General features: G+C 34.5%; 1 protein-coding gene across 1 annotated transcript in view; it reads left to right on the forward strand.

Annotated features, from left to right (window-relative positions):
• The window catches only part of fam189a1 (family with sequence similarity 189 member A1), a 147,432-nt gene that overhangs the window by 111,871 nt on the left and 16,583 nt on the right, over nt 1-18,978 (forward strand). The window contains exons 3-4 of the mRNA XM_046841089.1: nt 3,192-3,302; nt 10,484-10,615. Of these exons, the coding sequence (XP_046697045.1) occupies nt 3,192-3,302; nt 10,484-10,615 (243 nt within the window). The remainder of the gene's footprint in view (nt 1-3,191; nt 3,303-10,483; nt 10,616-18,978) is intronic.

Raw genomic sequence — 18,978 nt, forward strand, 5'->3', positions numbered from 1 at the left:
TATTCCATAACAGCTGGAGCTGCTTTCTCAGGACAAAATCTCACATTTGCACCGTTGACCAAGAAACCATTCAGATAACATACAGTACAACAGCTTTTTAATATTTATTCCTCATATGGATTTTCTAGTACAATAGTTAAATTCTTTATATTTTACTTTTTTTTCATTATTTTTCATTCTATATATATGATTTAATTAGATTAGATTAGCTGCATCTTTATTGTCATTATTTATTGAGACAATGAAATGCAGTTTCTCTCACTGCTATTATTTATTTCGTTTTTTATTGACTTGTAATAATAATATTAGTAATAATAATAATATTAAAGTTAATATTAAAAAGAATTAATAACAATAAGAAAAAGAAGAAGAATTAACCCTAATTTTCTGGGGCCAAGTTCTCAGACCACATTTATGTAAACATTACACACAGTGAAATTTTTTGTTTGCATATCCCAGCGATGTTAGGAAGCTGAGCCCTAGAGTGACAGCTTGGTGATTCTGGGGCTTGAACCCCCCTGACCTTTCAATCAGTAACCCAAAACCTTAACCACTGAGCTACAGTAACACCTCCCCAGACAACTAGAAGAAGAAAAGATGGTTGTTGTTATTGGTATTGGTGGTATTATTATTATTATTTCTACTGAATCTGAATTAACTCAGGAGGGAGTTCTGACTGAAAGTACATATGTAATTTGAATTAATTTAAATGTTATAAACTGTTTATGTTTGTTAAATTAAATCTCTACATGTGCAAACAGCGTTTCCTCTTGCAAAGTTCTGCTGTTTTGAGGTTCTTTGTAAATTTTCTGTTGAGGCTGAGGTTCTGTTAAAGGTTTCAGCAGATATGCTTCTTCAATTTTTTTCCTTTCTCTCTCTTGAAAAGAGACAAACGTTCTTCTGCCAGCAGTTCCAGCAGCCTAATTATGACAGAAATCAATAGAATTTGCAGTCGGCTTTCTTTTTATATGAAAGAATGGCAGATTTAGCATCGGTACTGTCAAGAATTCAGATCTTTTATTCCAGCAGTCATTCTGAATGATACAGATGGAGACATTTGCTTTATGTGCTTAGGTTTTTTACGATTTGAAAGGGGATTTCACCTGCAGAGCTATGCACCATGAGCTCCGATTATCATTTTCTCCTCAATGAAAAACCGAACAGAAGACCTGAATGACACTAAATGGAATCTGAAGTGTTTTTTCAGCGTTATATGAAGCACTTCTTGGGGATTATGGATGCTTCTAGGTCGCTGCCCTGCTCACATTTCAGGAGATTGAAAAGTCTGGAATCGCAACCTTCACATTAATGTCACTTGTAGTCGCTTTTGTAGGTGTATAACATCTATCCAGCAATTTGTGTTTGGGAATAACCAAAATGTACAGCTTACAGAACATTACTTATCACATTATAAATAACTTATCGGTTTTAAAATGTATTTTATATAAACTCCGTTATTGTATTAAAGTGGAAAAATGTGAAAGTTTGATTGACATGCTACACGATAAGATATCAGATTAGCTGTTAGCAAATTAGCTAGCAAATTAGCTAGCAAATTAGCTAGCAAATTAGCTAACTACTGCTACAAACCTGAACCAGAGACACCAACAATTGCCACTACTTTCTTCCAACCTTTTCATAATGTCTTTATACATGTTTAAAAAGTAACATTTTTTGTTTGCATGTAGGATTTGAAGTTGTGAGGGGTTGTGATATGTTATTTTACAGTGTCATACCTAACTCACATAAAGTTCAGAAAATCTCCGCTTACATATAAGTGCATCGCTTTGAAATCGTGTCTGCACATCTGACGTGTATGTGTCTGAACACAGTGCAGTGTTTTGCTGCTTGTGCAGTGATTTCTCTCAGCTGTGGAGGATCCTCAGATCACTCTATCTTCCAATTTGCCCCAGTCTAAACTGCACTAAAGCTTATCTTTCATGTTTTTCACACCTTTTCTCTCTTTCGCCCTACCTCTCTCGTCTCTTATGTCGCAGGGTTAATGTCTCATCAGGTGAAAGCCTGCAGTAGTAAATTTCGGTGCCGTTCCCGAAGACCAAGTGCTGATCTACAGCTCAGTAATCTCCCTGAGGCTGAGCCCATTTCGATCTCATGCACAACAGTGTGATTTAAACCGGTCTCTGTATCTCTCTCCGCACAAATCATATCCTTGGACTGTCAGCTGTGAAATAAAGAGAATTGTTTTTTAACGGCGAGAGCAAGACGAGGAACTAGAACGTTTGCGACTTCTCCACTGTAAAAATCTATCACCTGTGCCGTGGCATTCATGGGTCGGGTGTGGAAAAGGGAATTAGGGAGAGATTGGTTTCTCGAGCTAGCCATAAGTCATCAAGTAAGTTTTTTTAGACTCTAGTCTACTTGTAATAGAAGAAGCTTGTCAAAAGCAATGAGAGGAAAAAGCCCAGAAGGTGAACTGCTACTCTATTTTCCTGTTTGTTTGCTTTCTGTAATAAGAGAAGTCTAAGAATGTGTGATGAAAGTGAATAGTCTAGGTTATTTATTTTGATTGCTTGATGATCAGACACATGCTCTTTGGCTTTTAAATTAATCCGCAACGTCTTTTCTTTTTACTTAGGTCACATCTGTGGGAAAAATGGATTTTGTTATTTGGCAACTTAGACACGAATAAACTAAACATAAACCCTTCTTTATTAATTTTATTAAACAAATAGTAGAATAGCTTTACATTTTTGTGTACGTACCTGTGATGTAATGTTAGCTCCTGCTCTCACTCACTTTATACTTGATTCAGTATTACTTCTGGACAGAAAAATAAAAATAGATCAACCTTTTTATCTGCTATATTCCTATCATTTATATATAATAAACTAAGAAGTTGAAATAGGATTAACAAGTAACAATTCCACAGAGATTGTGGATTTTTGCTCCTTAACTTTTTCATAATTTTGCATCACTGAACTTGTGATAAATAATAGTTTTTTCTTTGCATTGTCTTGCCTGAACAGACAAAGTCCTCATCTAATGCAGTAGATTCAGAGCACACAACAGTAAGAGCTGTGACTTGGAAGAAACCAAAATACATTTTTCTACAACAGATGTAGAAATAATGAGACATCATTATTTTATATCCTGTTTTGTTTGCTTACACGTTAAAAGATGGTGTCACTGACAATTTGTCCTTCTTTTTTTCTCTTGGTGTCCCACCACAGATCACTTTCTTCATGTTGCTGTCTGCAGTCTGCGTGATGTTGAACCTGGCGGGTGCCATCTTGTCCTGTCAGAATGCTCAGCTTGTCAACTCACTTGAGGATTGTCAACTGGTGAGGAGACACTAAAACTAGACAAAGGATGGAACTTACCTCACCTTCTCCTCACAGCTAAACTTTCTGCTAATTTAGTACCCTGACATTCAGCTCATGTAGATCTAGGGATTCTTGTATTGATTTCATGTATTGATTTTCATTTTAATTATAGATTTAACTTTGAAACTTCCATCACAATCATTTGCAGATCAATTTCTTTCTTTTAGTGTTGCAAGAATAGAGACTTTGACTTAAGATAAAATACAACAATGTAAACAGCAGAATTTATATAACCTACAAACCTGATGAAGTAAATTGGATTTTTCCATATGAAGTTATTAAAATATTTCATTTCTTGTCATTCTTTTCATTAATTAAATGTTCTATAACTTTCATATATAACACTATTTTACATTAACATATGCTAAAATTATACGTTAAATATATAATTTAGAAATTCACAAAATGTTGATACCTTTATAGTCTTAATTTGCATCCTAACCACTAGACCATTATATAACTTTTCCCTTTGATTTTGGTAAACGTTTAAGCCTTGTAGATAAACTTGTTGCATTTTACAGAAAGAAGACTCAGTATTTTTAAATTCAGTGTTGATGATGTCAAAGACCCAATACAGTATTCTGTATTAGCTTTAAATCTCAACTCTTACCAAACCAAAACATGAGCCTGATAGATTTGCTCTCAAGCCACTTTGAAAAATTATGAAAACTTGGACGCAAGCCATTATATTCTCCTTTAGCATTTGAAAGTAGCATTTAAACATTGATTCAGGAGCTCTCAGGAGTGTATTTGTTTTATTCATTTGTTGTCAAGTCCATTAAAAGCTTTAGTTTTTGCCATCAAGTGTCATCAAGTGTAATACCATTAAATTAGATATACTTTCTCCTTAATCTAAGCCTGGACTTTTCCATACTGCACTGTAATAATGTCTGCACGACTAAAACCGAATGCCTTCAATACAACATTGTGTATTTTAATTAAAAAATGAATTTCATTGTCTCACAGAATTAATAATAGATTTTAAAGAGCTGAATTCTTATTCAAATTTGCATTATTCTCTTTGCACTACAGAATTTTATCACTTTAACTTAACTCAGGCGCTCTAAATGGCGGGTCAAAAAGGTGAGTCTAAAAAGGGTGAGTGGGAAACGTTTTGACATTTAACAGGAGTTTTTTGGTGCGTATTTTGGATAGGACTGTAGACTATCGAATGTCATTAGGTTTAATGAATAACGCAGCTGAGCATTCAAGGACTGCTCATTTCATCAGTCCACTGGAAGCATTTTAGCAAAGGTTGAAATGCCACCCTGGGAGACTTCCTAACGCTGTCCATTCCGGTAAAATAACACAATGGATTAGAGAAAACTATCCAGATATTTGGCGGACGGTGCAGTGAATGGTGGACTGGCTCTGTGTTCGCACCATTGTGTCTTTTGGTACTTATAGAAAGAGATTATTGTAGCTGCAAACACAGCACAAACCTTCAGCAAGGTGGGTTATATACAATCTGTATAGCAATGACCAATAAATAGCAATGACCAAATAAATTTTATATGCTAACATTAGCAAGGATAAACACTTTCTTTCGGCTTCTCTTATTAGGGGTCACCACAGTGGATCATCCGAATTCGTGATCCACATGTTTGATTTGGCATGTTTTTACGCTGGATGCCCTTTCTAACGTAACCCTCCCCATTTATCTGGGCTAGGGACCGGCACTAAGAGTGCACTGGCTTGTGCTAACATTAGCAAGGATATCTAGCTAAATATCTAGCTAAATGCTTTTAAACCACATTTACATATACATTTACATTTGCGGTATTTAGCAAATGCCCTTATCCAGAGCGACGTACAAAAGTGCTTTGAGTCTCTAGCAATTAATAAATCCACACTGGTATGCAAAATTACAAACTTAATATAAATATAACTCTTGAAAACCATGCAGGATTCTCAAATCTGATTGGTCAGATGGCGATAATTTGTTTCAAATACAACTGCAGCTCCAAAAGTACAATATGGACAAAAGTTTGTGGTATATATCCTCACAAGATCTTTAATATAAACATATATATATATATATATATATATATATATATATATATATATATATATATATGTTTATATTAAAGATCTTGTGAGGATTTTCCTGAAGTTTTCTTTAAGGAGGTTTTTTATATTTATGAACGAAGTCTCTAGTGTCAATGCTTTGTGCTTTGTAACAGTAAAGCCAGTGGGAAATAATTTGCACTTCTATTATGTAAGCAAGATCAGGAACTAACAGCATCACCTATAACTACAGATAGATCAAATGTATGAAGTGTCATCAGTGGCGGATTTCTGTGGTATAAGAGGGATGTCCTTTTTTGTAGTTCTTTCTCTCAAAATAATTGTTTTCCTTTTTTTGAACTGGTTAAAGGGAAAAGTGGTTAAAGGGCTAATCATATTAGCAGGCCACATTAAAAATAATAAAAGCCTTGTTTGTTCCTGCATTTTCAAACACACAATCCTCTCCAAATCCCTAATCACTGCTGTGTTCTGTTGGATTTCTTTTCTTTTGATAATTAATTATCCCATGGCCTTCGTTTCACTGCGCGAGGTAATTATGCAGTGATTTTTCTTTGTTTGTTTGAATGTCTGTTTTCACAAACACAATTAAACGCTCGAGCTGCTCTCAGGTTTCAGATTGAGGGAGTGGAGAGGATACAGAGCGCATACTGAATACATTTCAATTCTGCCTCCTGCTGATAATCACGAATTTCACCAGGAATATAAAAACCAGGTTTGAGACATTTGCCCTCATGCTGTAGGTTTGGTGGAGGAACTTCCTTAGTTAGTAAGGAAATGATTAACATGGTATATGAAAATTATTCAGACCCCCTTCACTTTTTCAATTTTGTTATGTCTGTTAAGTTTTGTAAATGTTTCTCTCATTAATCCACACTCAGTACCCCATAATGACAGTGAAACCAGAATTCTAAAAATGTATGTACATTTCTAAAAAAAGCCAAACAAACTGAAATATTACATGTACATGTACAGTATTCAGACCCTTTGCAACAAAACTTAAAATTGAGCTCATTTCAGTTCTTTATAATTGTTAAGATGTTTCTAAACCATTACCGGAGCACTCCTGAGGAACAGCTTATTGATTGTACATTATTTGGAAAGGCACACACTTCCTTATAGAAGGCCCCACAGCTCACAATGCATATCATTGCAAAAACCAAGCCAAGAGGTCAAAGGAACTGCCTGCTGAGTTTAGATACAGGATGTTACAAGGCACAGATTAGGTGAATGCTACAAAAAGTTTCTGCTGCACTGAATATTCCCAAAAGCACAGTGGCCTTCATAATTCTCAAAAGGAATATGTGTGGCACAACCAGGACTCATCCTAGAGCTGGTCACCCAGACAAACTGAGCAATCAGGTGAGAAGAACCCTTGTAAGAGAGGTGACCAAGAAGAGTGAACTCTGAAGACCACACTCATCACCTGCCCAAAACCAGCCCAACAATGAAGCATAGCAATAGTGGCAGTATTATGCTGTGGGGGTGTTTTTTTTTTTTTTTGAGCAGCAGGGTCGACAGTCCCCATTCAATCTGAACCAGCTTGAGAGGACTTGAAATGAAATATGGCAGAAAATCCCCCAATCAAAGCTTGTTGTGTCATATCCAAAAAGACTAGAGGCTGTAGTGGCTGACAAAGGTGCTTCAACTAAGTGTTGAGTAAATGGTCTGAATATTTAGGTACATGTAATATTTCTTTTTTTCTTTTAGAATTTACAGACATTTCTATAATTCTGCTTTCAATTTGTCATATTAGGGTACTGAGTATAAATTATGAGAACTAAATCAATTTAAATGCTTGAAGTATCAGGCTGCAACATAACAAAAGTAAAAAAAGGGGGTCTGAATAATTTCTGAATACATTGTATATTAGTGTGCTCAGACACTTTTTAGGAGATGTTTCCATTCAGGCAGTAGAGGTCCCAGGATCTTAATCGATTAGTTTTCCCAACACTTGAGGAACACATGGTGTTAGATAAAACTATTCAATGATGAATATGTTGATGTAATGGAATTAAGTTCTGCCATCACCCTTATTTTCTCACAACAGGTTGCCTTGAAAGCGTTTTATCATATGACAGCAATGTTTCTGCCTTTTTTAAACGTGTATGCGATGCATGTCCTTTAGCCAGTTTACCTCAACTTGTTGCTGTGTATGTGATCTCACCTATAAAAAGTCATTTCTTAACTTTACTTTGATGATAATATAGAAAATAATACACAGCTTGTCATGTTATCTTGTTAGCGAAAACTCCTCTTTTCTGAAGAGTTACCGCTTTAACTATGCCTGTTACAAAGCACTGATACGGAGACCCCTTCTATACATGTTAATTAATCATTACATATATATATTCGGCAAAAGTGTGGTCAAAAACTGTGCAGGCTACGTGCAAGCCCCGTGAACTAGGGAAAGAGAACAAGAAATGGAAACAAGATACAAAAAACATGCAAAAGAAACAAAATGACTTGGTAATTGCTGTGTTACTTTTGCGAAGACATGACAGAAACTGAGGGGTGTATATACACACATGAATTAGACATGGAAGTATGAACAGCTGTGCCTAAAATAACATGTGAAGACATCAACCAATCATGAGACAAGGATGAAGACATTACATGAAGGGAAAAACAACTTATGTGAAACAGACCAAAACAGAGAGAGAGAGAGAGAGAGAGAGAGAGAGAGAGAGAGAGAGAGAGAGAGAGAGAGATTGATAGTGTTTTTGTCCCAAGGACATGATTTTACCATGATGTTCTTCTTTACATGTGTCAGAAAAGTACTGGGAATATTTCCTTTTTTTTTTCAAACAAAAAATGCCACTCATTCCTGCTGACATACTTGAACCTAAGAAACTTCACAGCCACCTGGCATGAACTCACGTGCATATGCGCTAGCCTACGGTTAAAAAATCTAAAGGGAATGAATAAAATTTGACAATAATTATTATTTTTAGATGATAAATTGAGATAAAAAAATATTGTTTTATAGAGAATTGTTGAAAAGCTATACAGTATGGATAAAATTTGGCTTGTCAATCGATTAAAATATTTAATTGCAATTAATCTTATGATTGTCATGAGTGAACTCAAATAAATCGCAACTTATTCACACATTTTAATGTGTTATAAATATACTGTACCTTAAATTAATACTTTTCAAGTAATCAACATGGGCATGGACAAATATAAATGCTTTATGCAAATGTATGTTTATTATTAGTGAAACCAAACTCAACATAGAGCATGAAGACAAAATATCCTTGTGAATGTTTTGAAGTAATAATGGTGTTTTAAATTACGTAAATCATCAGGACACCAAACTGAACTTTTACTATGTTTCTACACGGACGGTTTTAATTGCCGGATGTGTGCACCATAGCGGATTTTAGCCTCTGCAAGTGTCTTTAGGATCCACACCAAACAAACCATGCTCCAGTCTGCCAGGACGCAGCTAAAGCTAGATATCGTTACAATTGTGTTAATAGGTAAATGATTCTTTTTTTATTGTTTATTTAGTGTCAGCTTGATGATGAGGACAGCCAGAAGTGAATACATCCTTAATTCCACTTTTGGGAATTGCAGTAATTATTTGTAATTCAGTCGAACTCAGCATCTGCGTAATTGTGTTTCCTTTTCAGAAATGTCCTTTCTGACATTGAATTGTTCTCGAAAATGTAGTCTCACACTAGTGGATTCATGCAAGTATTTTGTTTTGCCCCAGGATAATATTAAAATAAAAACAGGGCAGTTCATCAGATAGAATACATGATTTATTAGATGATTTCATACACGTTCCAGGTTTAAGTGCGGAAGAAGCAGTGCTACTGAAAACAGAAGAGCGATCTCACACTAAGGATGTCCGCAGGTTTACAGCTGACTTTACGGAACCCATTTTACATGTATATAATAATTTAAAAACTCGACATGTGGTAACCAATAAGTATGTAAAAACAGAAAAAATCATTTGGTCATATATTGTTATTTCCTGTAATGCTTTTGAAGTCATAATTCTGATTGGTCAGACTGTGTTGACTGATTTTTAATAACAGCATCTCAGTAGTGCAGGTTTATCTTCTACTAGGGTTTTGTTTCCATAGTATGTTTGCATTTGCAAGGAATTTGTTTTGTTTTTTCTAAAGTAAAATGGAAATAGAAATTCTTTTTTTATTAATTTTTATTCTTAAAAATGATTGAAAGAAAAAAGACTAATAACATATGTGTTGTAGTTTATCAGAGAAATATGCAGAATAAAGATATTTATTAAACATTGATGAAAGGAAGGAGTCTCTAGTGTGGGCACCTTCCAGGACAATCAGAAATTTTTAATGATAAGATATTTTTTTTTATCATTATTAACTCTTGTGAATGACAAATTAGTTTAATGGAAAATTCACAACATTATATGTAACTCTAAATTGTTAGAAGTGTTTAATTCTTATTCATTAATGAAAATAAACATTGTAATCATTGTAAATTTGCCATTGTATAAAAAGACTAATCATTTCAGGGCATAGTGTCATAGAAAAATAATCAACGTTGCTATAGCAACACCATCTGCACTTCATCGTACTCAGTTGTTTAAAAGGAATGATTCACTCTTGTTGATTCACTCCGCTTTTGGGTGTGCGTTAGAACAGAAATGAGCATTGTCTCACTTGTCATTTCTCTTTTTTAGTCTGTCTCTGTCATTTTCCATTTTTCCATCTCTTTTTTCTTTTAAGAGTTGTGTTCTTTGTTCCATCTCTTTCCTCAGCGCTTCGTTTCACCGCCGTCTCCTCCTGAGACACTCGGGCACTGGCAGGCGTATAAATGGAGTCGTTTGCTCAGCTCAATTAACCCACACTTGCAGGGTTCAGATGTTGCATTTTTATAATCTGGGTCAAATGGAGGCACCGTGTTCTTCAGACACAACAGTAACACTCCAGAAATATGCCGCACAAGTGGCTTTATTTATCTCCAATCTATGTTTTTTTGGTTTTCTTTTCGTTAATTATTTGCAGGTAATGGATAAATGCTGATAGATTTTGTAGACAGATCTGACAATGATGATGACGATAATAATGATGATAATGATGACGGTGTTGTGTGTGTTTTCTTGTTTTGTCTGCCTGCAGATAAAGTTTGACAGTGACGGCGTGTGTGTTTGCTGTACACTCCAGCACCAGAGCTCCAGCTGCAACAATTTAGGAGAGACTCTCAAACTCAACCCACTGAGGGACTGCAATACCATACGCCTACGTCTGAAGGTGTGTGTGTGTGTGTGTGTGTGTGTGTGTGTGTGTGTGTGTGTGTGTGTGTGTGTGTGTGTGTGTGTGTGTATGAGACAGATGTTTTCCAATGTATGGCAACATGTAAGGAATTATTGAGCTCCATTATCTCTATTAACCACTCAGAATATCATCTGAATGAGAGATTTGAGAGCTCTGTGCCTGGAATGAGCGACTTGAAATAAACAACACAGACAGAGTAATCCACCATGGAGAATATCAGCTTAAAAAGGACATTTAGACGAGTCCAGTTTAGTCATGTGTCTGTATATTTTATATCATATGCAGCTGAAGTAGATTCATGGTTATTATTTGACAAGGCCAAAATGTTTCGCTGTATAAAGCTAATCCGGTAAATGACTCAACAGCATCTGTAACAAAACAAAGCCTTTCCACTGCAGAGAGAAAAAAAGGATTAATTTAGTAGAAATAAAACACTTGGGGGTGTCGTGGGGTGTGAAGAAGCAAGCTGTAAAAATCCTGAAGGTCCTTATTTTCTTATACCACAATAATTTGACAAGGAGGAGGGTGCCAACCATGATCTTGCATACCTCTCAGCAAATGTGCAGATCCCTATATGTTTCTGCTGGGGTATTAAATATAACAATATTTTTCCATTTCTTAAAAATATTCGATTATTTGTAGCATCTATAGTATGCATATTGTGTATGAGCTGTTTCTATAAAAACAGTAAAATTTTAGAACGAGTGCATTAGCATAAAAATTAGCGTTACAACTAAAACTACACTACAACCCCGATTCAATTTTTTTATTTGATGCTTGCAACATGTCTCAAATTTAACAATGCTAACTGCATACTGCCTTTATTACACTAGCATGACTTTGTAGAAAAAGAGTTCAGGTGCTGAACTGGCCTGCATGCAGTCTAGACCTAGTCTTTCACCATTTGAAAACATTTGGCGCATCATAAAACAAAAAATACAACAAAGGACACCCAGAACAGTTGAGCAATTTGAATCCTGTATCAGGCACATATTGGACAATATTCCTGTCCCAAAACTTGAGCAACTGGTCTTCTCAGTTCCCAGATGTATTATTGTAAATATATATTTATGAAATTAGCAAATCATTGTGTTTTTACATTACACACAGTGTCCCAACTTTTTTTTAGAATTGGGACTGAACTATCTAAACCCCCAAAAAAATGCATAAACATAAAATGACATTTCATTATACACTATATGGGCAAAAATGTGCACCCGGAACCATCACAAGTACATATGGTACTAATCTAACTGCCGCTGCATAGATTGATGCACACAATTGTATAGGATGTCTTTGTATGTGTAGAATTCCATTTTTCTTTCACCAGAACTAAAAGACCCAAACCTATTCCAGCATGCTAATGTTTCTGTGCATGAAAAGAGCACCATGTAGATATGGTGTGTTAATAATAATGGATTGGAAGAACACAAGTGTCTCATACAAAGCCCTGACCTCAACCCCACTAAACACTTTAGGGATGAACTAGAACTGAAGCCCCCTCACCTGATCTCAGTGCCTGACCTTGTAGCTAAATGAACACAAATCCCCACAGGAGCTTGAAATTCTTTTGGATATTCTTCCCACAAGAGTGGACTGGAGAGATGAATCTGGAATTAGATGTTCAACAGGCACATATAAGTGTGATGGTGTGCACATACATGTGGTATAGTATACATAGAAGAGGAGCTTCAGTCGGCTGGAAACAGTGACTAAAGCAACATCTGCATTTAAACTGAATAATCTTACCTGCAACATGAAAAAGTGCAATGAAACAGTTCTTCAGTTCAGAATTCCAAGTAGTGAATATCTACATTTCCTGAGATATTCTGATATATTTTATATATTCTATATAAAAGCAGTATCAGATCTTTGGGTGAAAAATTTCAAAAAATAAGGTTGGAAATTGTGCTTACTGTGGTATGTTTGATCAGGTGACAAGCTTTTTTTCCCTTTAGTTTTTACCTGTTAGTGTTTGTCTACAGTGATTTAATGTTAATGTCTCTGTGGGGCTCACAAAAATGGCACAGAAAAATTGGTATAATTATTATTTTTTTACTTTAACTAAAAAATGTAAAGATTGGCTTTAAATTTAAGAGCAAATATAAAAAATAATAATAATTTAAAGTTACTTTTTAAAATGTAATTAATTACTTAATTTTTAATTTTATATATATATATATATATATATATATATATATATATATATATATATATATATATATATATATATTTGTTTTTATTAATTTATTGATTAATTGCCAGCTTAAATAAGCTTTTACTTTTTTTTCTTTTTTTTTTTTACACAAAACATACATTAAAATAGTAAATATTAATATTTATTAAAAAAAAAAAAATGTGCTGAAAAAAATGTTTAAATGATGGCAGGAAGAAAGGCAGTGTAAGGAAGCACTCTGTAACACCTTTATGTTTCATTAAGTTTAAGAGAGAAAAAAACTGGCAAAGTTTTTAAGTATAAAATGTAAATTACAAATTATTAGTCACACTAACAAATTGCCATGGTGTAGGAGTAAGTTCAAGTAAGTTTGTTTGTACAGTATATCATTTTAAGAGACGTTTTCTGCATTAATAAAACCCTTTTATATATTTAGGTCTGGAAAAGCTAACATAAAACATAAAACACAGCAGTAGAGTTTAAATCATGTATATGTATATAATGTATATACATGTATGTACAACTCCCTTAGTGTATCCTCACAGTTATTTCACTAATCGTGATGCTTGAAAACCGTCATGTATCTGGTTTACACACAGCTAGCTAAACGCTCCCACATGAATATTGCTCATTATATTTTTAGCACCTTTGGCCATATGGCAGGAGTACATGAGGAATTATCGAGGAGTGATTTTCCCCGTCACAGCAAAACGACCACACGTGGCCCCCTCAGGGTGGATCAGAGGTGAACCCGAGGGCACACACACTCTCTTAGTGTTTTCCACAGCGCTAGTGCAGACCAACACAGCTTCTTTACATCAGTATGCAAAAGCAGACGTCTCTGAGGAAAAGTGCACGCCAAGACAAACGCACGTCTGTGAGACAGATGTCTGCTCTCACTATTACAATCACACAGCAAGGAGGAGCCCTCTCACAGGAGTACACCTTCAACACTGCAATACGTGCTATGTAGCTTGTGATAGAGAAAGCACAAAGGAATTATGGGAAATGGCAGTGGGAAAATAGAGAGTGTTCCTCTGTTAGTTTTATAATAATGCATGCAGCATGTTCCCTCAGGCTGAAATGAATACACTTGACCCAGAAGCACATAAAAACATTTCTGCTTTTTTTTTTTTTTTGTAGAAAGCAACCAACAGGCATTTCCATAGTTATTGCCACCTTTCAGAACAGCAGACAAAAATTATTGTATATTATAAAACATAAAATATAATACATGATTAAACAAGTAGAGAAACAATTATGTGTTCAAAGAATATGTCTGTATGTCATTAAAATAAATGGACTGCATTTAAAGTCCAATATTTTTTCAAAACAATTAATTTTTAAAGCTGTTTTTTTATGTCGAAACAAGGAACTGTTTAAGAGTATTAAAGAATTGTTTAAAAGTATACACATTATTTTGTTTAATAACAACAACAGTAATTTCTGTCAAGCTTTAAAACCTCTGCATTTGCTTTAATATCGTATTTATCTTGTGTAAATCATACATTAAAAGAATTACTACTACTACTACTACTACTACTTATAATAATAATAATAATAATAATAATAATAATAATAATAGTATTATATATGAACAGCAATATTACTGACATGAAATGGAATTCATTTAGGGTCTTAAAAATGTATTTTTTAATATCCAAAAATATTATTTGGAGATTTTTTTTTTTAAATTGATTTTAGCATCCAGCACGTATAAACAAAATAAACCTTTTTACAAATCAAATATGTAAAACTCTTTCAAAAAACAAAAACAAACCCTTGAGAGGTCTGAAACAATAAAGCAAACCCTTACCTTTAAAATTCAAATGTTATGGTGCTAATAAAATTTTTCTGAACAATAAAGTTAAAATGATCAAATCAAGATTTAGCACTACTGATTTTAGTCATTTTCATAAAAATAATAATAATAAAAATCAAGCATATCAATTGTCACATTTTTTGTATTGTTATTATTTTATTTTCAAAACTAAAACTATTAAAAATCATTATTAAACATTATTATGCTGATCATTCTGAATACATATACATTTACATTAGTGGCATTTAGCAGACGCCCTTATCCAGAGCGACGTACAAAAGTGCTTTGAGTCTCTAGCAATGAATAAATCTACACTGGTATACATTAATATAAATATAAATATAACTCTTGAGTACAGTAGAGTACAGAATACAGTGCTTTGCAGAAACAAACAAAAAAAATGTATTTTATTCAAAAACTCTTTTTAATACTGCTTTCATAAAACTACACAGTAAACTTTTAGTTGAAACTGTGATATCACACACTGCTCACACACTCATTTTGCAGAATTGTCTTTAACAAAGTCATTATTTCAGTGAAATATTTGACATCCTTGTACAGTATTTACTGTTTTAATATCACTGGCTTCTGTTTTTACGTGTCAGTAATGCTTAAAGAGTGTGAAGAGTAATGAACACACTCCACCTCACACACACGCACACACATCGGGGATTTCTCTGTTTTCCTGACTGGATTAGATTTTAAATTTGACATTTAAAGAGCACATGGTCTGGAAATTACACACTGCTCAAAAGAGTGCTGGGCTTATTGGAAACGTCTTGCTGTTTTCCACTGCTGCTTTTTTATGCAACATAATAAGATGCAGATGAGATCGTTAGTTATTCAGCAGTAATTAGTGCTCGCTGTATCACTGTGACTTCACTGAGTCTGAATGCTTTCTGCCATGACGGCTCACTTTGGACTCGGAGTGTGTCTGGTGCTGTATGAGGTTTTATCATTGGGTGGTTACCATATATTTTATATTACTATATTTATAATAACACAGTTATGAGTTTGTCTGTGAGCTTTTTGCTAAATATTATAGCAAAAATATACATTCTTCAGAAATGTACACTATATAGACTAAATAATGTTTTTGTTTAAATTTATTAATCTTTTAATGAAAAGGAAAAAAAAAGAAAAAGGGCAACTGAAAGCTTCTGTCACCGAAACAAATTCTTTTCTAAGTACAAACACACTTATACAATACATGATAATAATGATTCTGAGCCGCAAGGTTGTTAGTAAAGGCAGGTAGTGATGTAGATCTATCTATCTATCTGTCTGTCTGTCTGTCTGTCTGTCTGTCTGTCTGTCGGTCGGTCAGTCGGTCGGTCGGTCGGTCTGTCGGTCTATCTACTGCCTCATGACATGACAATATCATGGATTCATAGGAGCATCAAAATATCATCGAAATTATACTAAAATATCTTCTATTTCTTTTAAGAAAAGCCATGTTATATACTTTAGAGAAGCAAAACAAATACTATTACCTTTTCAGATCGTTTACAAAGTCATGCTCTTCGTATCCTACACAACTCTTCACTCTGTTGAAATGAGGATCTGATTAACAGATGTCATTTACTGAGTTAGTGAGATTGCTAGCTCTGTTGCAAGTCACATTTAGAGTGCATTCAGCGGCAGCTTGTTGAATAGAGAAGCGATGGAACCCAGTTTATGCCAGCAGTGACAGTTTTGCCTCTTGTTTGACCTCACAAGTTTGGGTTCTATCACACACACACACACACACACACACACACACACACACACACACACACACATGCTAGCTTCACACATGCCTGGGTCCTAGCCCAATCACGTAATCTGCTCTGTACAGCAGCAGCCTGTGACCAGAGATGCCACTGATCTGATACTCAGTTGATACTAAAAAAACAAACAGAAAAAAAAACAGATGGCCCGGATCTCAGATAAAGCATATCGGATATCAAATCCCATAACAAATGCCAAATATCCTAGTTGGATTAGGAAAAGAAATTTATTTTATTAGAAAACAACTAATGTTTGTTGCTCCAGAGTGGATATGGAAAGAAATATACAATATATAAAAAAACAACCCAGAAAAAATATATTTAAAAAAAGGATTGAAAAATAATTGAAAACAGGGTCAAGACTACATTACCCAACAACCACTGCATTTCTTAATTTTTGTCACACACCTATTTCTAGCCACATTAAATAGCACTTGTGTATATACTGTAGCTTCACTCTTCACAAATCTCAATTTGTCATGTTTGTTTTCCCATGTCCTTGCTCATGCTCATGCTAGATTTTTTTTGGTTCTTTGGTCATTTATAATTATTTATTAATATCAATAAAGAATTTTTTTTAATCCACTTTGTACTGCCTACTTAAACAACTAGCAACAGGAATCGAATACATTTTTTATAATGCTAGTTAGCTGCATTAATAATGATGGCACATGTAACATTTCTGTTCAGAGAAAATTGTGCAGGTACTCGAATTTCTGTTGCAAATTTTCGTTTTTTTTAATATTATTGAATGATGTTAACAGAAACCACCCCCACACACAAAATAGTTATTTGTCATTATATGTTAGCTTTTTTCTTGGATATTAAGCTATAAAAAGTCACATTGAAGCTGTTCTGGTTGCACCCTGCAGCCTGAGCCTTCACTAACACACTTCGGGTTTTTTTTGCCCTTTAATTTGTCAGCCCATGGATTTATATCAAATGAAGAAAATCCTTTGTGAAAGGCAATAGGGTGTAGAGTTTGTTCCTTTTGACCTCTATATCCGCTGCAAATAAACTGATAGCCCGTCCTCCACCTCTGTTTTATATGTCCACTTAGGTCTAACGCAGCAGCTCAAAGTGCAAGAGCTGGAATAAAACGCATCCCTGCTGTGAATTCAAAGGCTCTTGTTGTTGTGACAGGAATAAAGCAGTGATATGTGGTATTATGTCACAATATTTTGTGTACTTTACAGGAAGTGAGGTGACGTTAAGTCGCTCTAATGGCTGTTGTTGGAGATTGCATGACTCAGAGACAGCACGCACATCACAGCCTGGTCTTTTTAAGATCTGTATGCCCTTGTTAAGTGATTTTATCTTTTTTAAGTGCCATGTCTTTGTCATACAGCATCAGGGGGATTGCTAGTTATTTATTTTCTTGCAGTAAACGTATCTCTGGAGACCTTAAGATTATGTATAATACCAGAAAATGTTCCTTTTAGCTGATTGCGAGAATGAGCCAAGCAATAAACAGCGAAATGGTGTGTATACAGTAAATTATACAATACACCAAATTGTGTAGATACATTAAGTAGAGTAGACCTTTAATAAGCCCATCATATTTACATTTTAACACCTTAAAAGCAAATGGTGTAACAGTGTTTTGATGCACAACAATGATTAGGTAACAACCTGTGTGTGATGTTTACAAAACTGCCTTGTAAAAAGGAATAAAAGACAATGTGCTGTTACTGGACAGTAATCAATATTAGGAACAAGGGTTCTGGTGACCACCCTGAAGCTGATTATTCCCTTTTAACAGCATGCAAAAAAAGTACTTTATTCCTTTTATACCAAAACAAATGACTAATGATTATTTTTAAATTTATTTAACAATAATGCTCCAGACATTTTTTTTAAACAATGTATAGTTACTTTTAAAGTTGTGGACGTTTATAACTTCTATGAGCAACAACACTTTTTTTTCCTTAATCAGAAACATAAAATTACAGCACTCACACTGGAGGCACCTTCCATTTCCAGACATTTGACATATCAGTGCTTTTACTTCTTTATTTTTCTTTAATTAATATATATTAATATAAATGTGTTTTGCAGATGCACGACTGTCAAAGTTGCTGCTATTGGATTTGAGAAATCAGAAGCACTGTGGCAGAAATATCCAAAATAGAGTATAATATTAACTGATTACTCAGCTAAATGTTTTATTTGTATTTTTTTTAAGTTATATTTTATTCTGGTCAGATTTCTAGTTTAACACCACTTCTTAAAAAGTAACAAACAATCATGCTAGTCATCTAATATTTAGGAGAGGAAAGTCGTAACTTAGTGGTTAAGGCTCTGGGTTACTAATCAGAAGGTTGGTAGTTCAAGTGGCAGCACTGCCAAGCTGCCACTGTGGGCTCTTGAGTCTACTCCAGGAGCGATGTAGCATCGCTGACTCGGCGCTCTTCCCCAGCTTCGTTACAAGCTGGATATGCATTTCATTGCATATCCAGAATTTCATTTTATTGAAATGTATATGATTTTAAAAGTTTTTATTTAACACAATTTAGACACCTAGCTAACTTTGGAGTTAAGAGAACAATGTTAGCAGTAACCTGAGCAAAAA

The sequence above is a fragment of the Silurus meridionalis genome, chromosome 26 (assembly GCF_014805685.1).
Source record: "Silurus meridionalis isolate SWU-2019-XX chromosome 26, ASM1480568v1, whole genome shotgun sequence".
Classification (NCBI taxonomy): domain Eukaryota; kingdom Metazoa; phylum Chordata; class Actinopteri; order Siluriformes; family Siluridae; genus Silurus; species Silurus meridionalis.